This window comes from Suillus bovinus, assembly GCF_016758785.1.
Source record: "Suillus bovinus strain UH-Sbo-P2 chromosome Unknown EDB93scaffold_94, whole genome shotgun sequence".
NCBI lineage: Eukaryota > Fungi > Basidiomycota > Agaricomycetes > Boletales > Suillaceae > Suillus > Suillus bovinus.
This window is the reverse complement of record NW_024542150.1, coordinates 121,618-129,994: the sequence shown is the minus strand read 5'-3', so window position 1 is coordinate 129,994 and position 8,377 is coordinate 121,618. Positions and strand designations below refer to the sequence as shown.

Below are 8,377 nucleotides of genomic sequence, written 5' to 3'. Positions count from 1 at the left end.
TTGCCTAGGACAGCGTGCTGGATGCGGATTGTATCGGTCAGCCTAGTTGGACGATTGCAAAAATCAGGGTTCTCGGTACCTGGGCTAGCTGATAATTGATTGAAATGAAGTGCCGGGACCACTACTGAATTTGCTAAAAAGCGTGTTGCCAAGGGTTGAAGGGCGTGGATCAAGGATAATTTCCAGAGGGACAGAGCATCTCGATAGCCTCATCAAGGTCTAAAAGACTGCCCTCGCTGCTGGAGTTTTTGGAAAAAAATACTTCGGGAAAGTTACTAAGAGAAATGAATCAACTGGGGTGACCAGGGAGGATGCATATTGATACAGCTCGATGTAGGCCAATTACCTCACCGAGGTCAGGTAAACCCCTCGCTACCGGAACTTGCCAATAAGGTTGTTGAAAAAGTGGTGGAGATAATCAAATCAATCGAGGTGACCAGGAAGATCCCCGAACACTGGAATAGAGCGACGTCTGACGTGAATTCTTTGATGGTATTGATAATAGATCGCAATTGTCCCCTTACTATTGAAATCTCACACTGATAAGTGCAAAACCAATTGATATTGAAACAAATACGCACGGCACGTAGAAATCCGAGTACTGAAATACCAGAGGACTGCGATGAAACTCTGGTTGTTTTGAGAAATGTGGAAATCAGCGTGACATATACAAACGAGCAAGGGATGGGGAAGAAAACAAGATCCTACGTACTTTGTCATTTAGGATACACTGATTTCTGCTCTGGCAATGAATTCCTTGCCTGTCAACAAAAGCATGTCAAGTTCAGCTGAGGCTGTAGCCTACATCGAGGGTAACTAATGATGCCTTGGGGTTTTACCACCCTGCTATGGTAAAGTCCGTGTCAGAAACGCGAAGAAGGCGATCAAAGGTGGCTGTGAGATGCGCAAGGCAGTATACTCAAAACCTAGAGGCATGAATGATGATTGAGCAACATAAAACAAGGCCTTCCAAAAATGGCGACAACTCACAGTTTGATCATTGCAGAAATATTAATGTAGTAACCGTGTTTCTATATATATTACGCTTGACGTACGACATCCAATATGCACTCGTAGGGCCATTCATTCCCTATTCATAAGAAATGTAGCACCCTGTGATCGCATTAGTTCCACCGATGTTGTAACTACTGGCCGATAATGATACTGTAATCGCGAAAAGAGGAGAACTGAAGTCTACAGAAAGGGTGAGAATCATCGAAAAAGCACTTTGTGCATGTGGACTTACACAGATGCTGACGAGACAGACGTTCATGAAGTAACCTGAAATATCTAGGATCGTGTGTTAGCTGCGGTTCCCAAACAATGTTGCTATCGAGGTACCAATGAAAGCGCCTTATTGATCTTATTCAGGATGACAAAATTCACGAACAGGGCTGCTGGTACTTACCAAATGGCGGAGAGTCCGGCATACTCGCCCGGATCTGTGGAAGTGCAAAAAGCACTGCAAGCCTATCAGTGGCGCATCTATCAATCTTCTGCGGCTCGCACACCTGTTGTCGAGGTCAAGATAAGGCTGTCATTGACGTTCGCACGGCACAGCACTAGGACTGTCATCCATAAAATGGTGACAGAGAGAGTCCCTATGGTCCGATGAGAACCAGCCGGACCAAACAAGCTAAGTAGTAATGCTCACAGTTTATGACAACCAGGAGGAGGGCGAACGCCTTGACCATTTTTTGTCGCTCGACGGTTAGGGCCAGGGCATAAAACATCTCGTTCCCTGCTGTAGTCGGGTAAAACGCACTAGAACCGATCCAATTTATCATACTTCCGTATCCAATTACGCCAGATATCGGCAGTGATTGATTGCTGTCAGTATCAATGGCTAACAGCGATACATATGCAGAGTGCCTGCAGTGAGTCAATGATACTGATAAGGAAGAATGAAGTGATGTCCTTACTGATCAAATGGGTAGTAAAGAGTCGATACTTGCTTCTGTAACGTATACGGAAGAAATGGATCCATGGACAGAACCGTATCATATTCTTTTGCTGGTAATTGTCTCGAAGATGCTCGAATCAATGTGTGGTATTGACATAGATTAAAGCTCACCTTCTTCCGGGTATGTATGTCACTGGTGGAGGATTTTGTACCACTGACGAATCAAACGTGCCTATTGGGGCTGTTAAGTTCCAATTTACACTGGTATTTCTAATGACCAATGTGAGTTCAGATTCAAAAGGCAAAAGTTCGCTTACACGTTTAGATACAGGGCGACATTATTGACGAATTGATTTTGAATACAAGCGTTGTTTGATGAGCCTGTATACTGATGTCCACAGGCGCCAACAAGAGACCAGTGAACCTGAAAACTCTTAGATAAGGATGTACGAATGCCAAGATGATACACACAGAAAATGTCTGCCCATCAAGGTCGATTGAGAACATGTCGGCGAGGCTAAAATATGTCAGATTGACTATAATAACAAGAACAGGATAATCACAATACAAGCTGTGTTAGTAGTTAGCGTGAGTCTCGATATTATGGTTATAGGGCTTACACCAGGGGATCCACTGACACCGAAGATATTCAACGTGCTATTATCCATGTTTACTTGGGTTTTGAAGTTTGCGTTCAAATAGACCTCTGTGAGAAAGATAGAGATCCCTGCGAGTATGGCAATATGATCGACAATGTCGCCACCGGCCCATAACGTATCATAATTGGGTTTCGTCCTATCATACGTTGTAGGTGAAGTTATAGTGGCATCACCGTCCTCGAGGTTGGAAAAGTTAACCAATGAGGTGTTCAACTGGCAACTCACTTTTAAGGGATATCACCTATATTCAGAATGTGACAGACAGATGAGATGGGGGAAGTATGTAATCCTTGGCCACTAATATAATGCCTGATCGTATACCCACCGGAACAGCTTTCGAATCATTCTCACGAAGAACTCCAAATCGTTCAATTCTGATTCAGGTGTTATTTTCTGAGTCTTGTGAAAGTGTACGACGATCCTCACAGACAGAATTTTCATCCGCAAATCTTCAGTAAAGGATGCGAATTCAGAGTTCAAAGAGTGTTTTGAGATCGAAGCCTGAGCCTCTTGAACGTGCATTGCACCAGTGGGTGACGATCTTGATGTGTATGTATAAGTATAATCCAATACAACCGAGGTAAACTCACCTGTACTGTGCGGTCCAACATAATGATACCACAGTGCCGCAACAGGACAGACTGATTATGTGGAAGCGAGACTGACCAAGGTTGTCATTGCTCGCCCACCGCGGGGTAGTCCTTGTGATCGCCTAATCGATGACGGTGATAAGTACTCAACGGAGGCATGTGTTCAACCTCGGAGTATGGCGATCAGTAAACCACGACCACCAAATACATTCAATTCCTCTCATCGCTGCCGTGCACCTGGTAGATGGATTCTCGTATAAACAGCGGCTGATCTTGACTCTTGAGCTTCTGCGTGCCATTGTACTTAGACGCGATCGGGTCTGAGCAAGTTGAAATGAATTTGAAGTAAAGAATGGACCGAATGACCGTTTGAATACGGGCACGAAGTTATTCCCGCTACCTTGACTCGACAGGCTCACTGGCACCTCCAAGCAGCTCGTCGTTGTTTTTCATGCCTGTTCACTGTCTGGATCTATTTCCATAGACGTTTGGAGCCTTTAAAAGCACAATCCTACTTATACATCGATTTTAATACATTTGATGCATCAATAGTATGTCATGTTAATCTACAATCAATCAACCACAGTGAAAACATACCCTTGGCAGCGGCTCAACTATTCAGATCGCTGCGAGTCCACAACAGATCGAAGGAACAACGGCAGCGCCGCAGGATGCTAGTTGCAGATAGATGCAGAGAGAAGCTAGCAAGAAAGGCGTTTGCTTCAATGAAGACATGACAGTTCAGTTGTTATTGCCCGGCAGGGAGCGGGGACAGCTTGAGGGCTACATGAAAAACAGCGGGAATCAAAGGACGACAGAGTTGATGTTGATGAGCGGGTAGAGTTGGGGTGGAACATGCACATGAAGGAGGTCATTGCTGGGCTCAATGAGTTAGGTTTAAAACGCCGCTGAGAATGCCATTGGCTGCCCTCGTATGGCTACAAGGTAACATGGTCTGCGCCAGCCAAACTGAGGACGCCTGGTTTATGGGATTACCGGCGTTTGAGGACGGGGTTTGGACCGGCGATCAGTCCGGCGATCATCCATTGCAAACCAGACGCTTACCACTGGAAACTCCGCATGAAAGTAGATACTCGGTAGACGGGAGTCTTCGTACATACAATATTGACGATGGACTCACTGTCTGCCCTCGCGGCGATCTTGCGCAATAGTATGCTGTCTCACATGTCAATCCATCAGCTGATTTCTTTCATTGAACTGTCCTCTAACCTGAAACACAGCATTGAACTTTACCAGCCACTGAAGGAGACATCAGACGATACATCAAGTCCTCTTGTTTTACCAGAATCCATCGCTCTTTTCCTATCGCGTGCAACGAAAATTCCACTGGAGCTCATTGGGGATGCTGGTATGCCTTGAGAGATATTGTTTGGACCACAGGACCAGATAGACAGTGCCAGGATTGCGCAGCAGAGGCTTTTAGAGTCCATGGGTGGGACCTTGGCATCAGTGCATCATTGCTGCTGTCCGAGTTGTGTTGCACTTGCATACATTTCTGATATTATTGCAGTGTCTCTTGCCCTGTACCCACCCTCGAAGTACTATACAAACTCTGATTGCCCGAAGACTGCTATGCTGAGGCCAATCAGGAACTACCAGTTGCTTTTTTTACTTTATTTGTCACTTAATTACACGAAAAGGGACGCATAAGTCGATGGAGTGAAAAAGCGCGAGCCACTTAATTAAGCCCACTCGTCCTCTGGATTTTTACTTAATTCACTTAAATAAGCAGAAAAAGCGGTTTAAGCATTTGATAGCAGGATAACGAGGATACATAGAAAGCGTGATAAGCATGAAATTAAGGAGACTCTCAGTAACATAAGGAACTGGGGGAATGGGGGAAAAGGTGGGCATGCAGGCAAAAAAGCAGTCAGCGGCAGAAAACATGATAGCAGAGCTGGCGGAAAACATGATATACGGCAGAAAACAACCACAGGACAGCGAAATTCATGCACTGGCAGGTGCTGCAACAAAAACAAAATCCTGCAACAATGGATGTCAGTGAGAGGGCGCCTGAATGATAAATACTTACAAATCATAGCACGCTTGTCATCCTCCGACTCGTCATCGTCGATCAGCGAGCCCAACGGTGTTTCAGTGACATCATTCAAGGTGGTACGCGCCATCTGTACTGTAGTTTCGAGGTACCCAGCAGGCTTGCCTAACAGAGATTTGATGTACGAATTAGTTGGTTTAAGCCAGAGAGCTGCCGAAAATAAAAACGGAATGTTGGTCTTTTTCCCAGTAACTTTGTTGAGGACCTTCGGTAGCCTGATGCTAACCCGACCTCTTGATGCGGATGACAGAACATTTTGAACTTCGAGTACTTCATTTGCGATCATGGAGACAGCGCGCTCAATCTGAAAAAAATGAGCATGATTAAGCCATTATAGGTTGAACTCACCGCTGCAGCAGAAAGAGCAAGAGGCCGTAACATCCCACTTGTTGCAAGTGCGCACATGTCGAATGAGGGAACCTGCACATAACCGGTGATGGCGTTGAGGTGTGCTGTGCCAAATAACTGCAGTACAAAGGGTGAGCGGTATGCAGTAAGTGGAGATGGATTGTCCGGGTCCTCGAACAAGAATGCCCATTCAACATTAAGAGATTTGGCCAGTTTGACAGGATTCACGTCGGAATTTCGTGATAAAAAGTCCATGATGATGACTAGCCCTGTGGAGCCAAAATTGCTGCGCCACTCTGAAATGCGCTGTGCAGTCTGTATAGATTTAGCTCAGGTCGCTAAACCTAGAATTAAACAGCTGACTTACGAGTGAATGTATAACTCCACCGTGAACAACCACTATGTCGAGATCGTTGTACACTGCGTTAAGAACAAGCTGCGCATGATGGAGAAGGACCTCGTCAGGAATACTCCAGATATCTTCATAGCTTCCGGCCCACAGCATTATGGTAGGGATAAAATTCTTCGCCCAGCGCTGATCCATTTGCATCGCTGGAGGTAGGTCAACTGTGCGATAGGCACTGCGTGCTTTGATGTTGTCTGGTGCAGTATCTGCATTCTGCTGGCGTGTGGTAGCAGGAGCACCACGGGCATGTAGTGCGGAAGATTTGACCTTAGCCTTTTTATGAGCTGGCGGCTTGCTGTCGACTATAGCCTGAGATGCAGTAACGGATGTCTGTACATTGTCAGAAATGAGTGCGATTAGGGCCAGAATCCTTACTGAATATGTTGTGCGCAGAATTTTCTCCTTCTTTGCTGCGTTAGTTTTGACAGGGAGCGGTGCCTCCGAATCAGAACTCATGATTGCGTCTTCTACCAGTTCCGCATTGCCATCAATCTCCATGGACCAGGACACCAAAGACTCCTCATCGTCTATGGTGCTAGCTTTCCGCTTCAAGAACATATGATTGTCTTCCTGTGTGAATGGCGCCTTAGGCTCCTGTGAGTACTGCTCCTCCGGTAATACTTGTGTCGACAGAGCCATAAGCTCATCATCCGAGTCGTCTGATGCCTCTGGTGGAGCCTCAGGCTCATCGACATCATAGTCCTCTTCGTATAGCGTGACAACCTGTGAAAGAAGGAATTAGTAGATTCGGATGCTGGCAATGAATCACTGCCAATAGTACCTTAGATTTCCCCTTGTTTTTCTTGCTCCCCAAGAGAGCATCCTCACGCTCCAACGAATCGTCGATATCATCTGCAAACGCGCCAGTAAGAGTATCGTCTGCGACACCATCCGGAATTTGAGGCAAAGCTGCAGGAATCTTAGTCGGAAGCTCAGCGGCTGAAGTCGGTGCGGAGGAAGCATTGCCCTCTGAGAAAATTGATGACGGAGGTGCTCGAGTTGAAGTGCTATCAATGGATGGACATGACAGCGGCTCTGGATTTCCAGGTTTGACCCCTGAGATCCAGTTGGTCACTCGGCCACCTAATGCAAGTTTTGTGGATGTGTTGATACTGGAAGTAAGGTTTAGAAAAAAAGTGTCGATTCAGTGAGGAGCAACATGGTAATGTGAGAGATAAAAGCCTTACGGTGATTTCCCATCAGCACGTGCATCATCACCTTCCACTTTTGACTCGGATGATTCAGTGAGCTTCTTTTGCATGTTACTGATGGCATCCCTTATCAACGTCTTTTCGACTTTCTTCGTCACCATCTTTTTCCCCCTTCCTGCAGCTTTATTTTCCACATCCCTGGCAATGTCAGTCTCTGACACTAGGTCCTCCAACATACCACTATCAGCAGGACTGTCACCACCACCGGTGTCTCCTACCACAGACTTTTTCTGAGTCACTTTTGGCTTTATCGCCTTGGCCCTAGGCTTGGGCCGAACGGGAGTCGCCTTTTTCATGATCAATTCCTTCTGGGCTTTCTCCATCTCAGCCTGCAGAGCAGCAATACGCTCAACCCCCTTTTGGTGCGCTGCTTCCTTTGCTTCTCTCGCTTCTTTGATGACAAGGTCATCTGCAGCCTTTTGAGCCGGGGATCGCCTCTTGATCTTCGTGTCGAGCAACACCTTAGCAGGTCGGGCAGTTGCAGTCGATGGGCGGGTGCGCCGGGGAGCGTCTGTCATGGACATGACTGTGCAGATGGGGGAGACGGTGAGGGATAAGACTTTGCGGAAGAGGAAAAGAAAAGTAGGGTTTCAAGTTGAGAAAAAAAGTCGTAAGTCCCACCCCCAACAGCTGCCGACTGTGGTAATCGGGGTGTCACCTTTTGTTTAATAGTATCAAACTAGTACTAGTATGTGTGTTCGGCACTTCAAGTTCTCTGCCTTACTTTATTTTACAGTCAAGATGCCCATCGCTCGCAGGGACCATAGTTCTCTCCAGTTTCCCTGCGGTTACTTACACTGCGCACGTCATTTCAAGTCTCAGGGAGGCGCAAAAAACACGGGAACACCTCACCACTCATTCAGACCAGCCTCCTGCCTACCACCAGCGTCTCACAACACTGCTACCCAACCAGCGTCTCGCACACCCCTACAGTTGAAGAGGCAGCCTGAAGTACTGGATGGCCACTTCTCAGCAGGTCATGACAACATCTCTGGCAGGCGGTGACAAGTTTTCCTGCGGTACATCTGAACCCAATCAGGCACTTAATGTGAGCCTGACATTCCAGATAATTTGAACTCAGAATTTTTTGGGCCGGTTGATAGATTATACCGCAACTATCACCCAAAACAAATGGTATGTTTCACAAAGTCCTTCCAGCTAGTTACAACTAACACGTATATCA

At 46.4% G+C, this 8,377-nt stretch overlaps 2 protein-coding genes across 2 annotated transcripts; both read right to left on the bottom strand.

The window, feature by feature from the left end:
* Positions 1-1,051: 1,051 nt before the first annotated feature.
* On the bottom strand, positions 1,052-2,920 carry EDB93DRAFT_939477 (uncharacterized protein). Its single transcript, XM_041458010.1, has 13 exons — positions 2,788-2,920; positions 2,524-2,698; positions 2,467-2,474; positions 2,375-2,420; positions 2,221-2,327; positions 2,075-2,173; positions 1,923-2,024; positions 1,655-1,872; positions 1,512-1,601; positions 1,409-1,462; positions 1,342-1,353; positions 1,247-1,290; positions 1,052-1,194 (listed from the first exon to the last, which is right to left on the bottom strand). Exons 2-13 carry the CDS (start codon positions 2,569-2,571, stop codon positions 1,084-1,086), a joined length of 939 nt encoding a protein of 312 aa, XP_041302500.1. The 5' UTR covers positions 2,572-2,698; positions 2,788-2,920; the 3' UTR covers positions 1,052-1,083.
* Positions 2,921-5,120: 2,200 nt separating this feature from the next.
* On the bottom strand, positions 5,121-7,718 carry EDB93DRAFT_1331857 (uncharacterized protein; the record flags this gene model as incomplete). Its single annotated transcript, XM_041455226.1, has 7 exons — positions 5,121-5,137; positions 5,206-5,533; positions 5,578-5,892; positions 5,945-6,313; positions 6,359-6,706; positions 6,765-7,095; positions 7,171-7,718. The coding sequence occupies 7 exons, from the start codon at positions 7,716-7,718 to the stop codon at positions 5,121-5,123; spliced, it is 2,256 nt and encodes a 751-aa protein (XP_041302499.1).
* Positions 7,719-8,377: the final 659 nt, after the last annotated feature.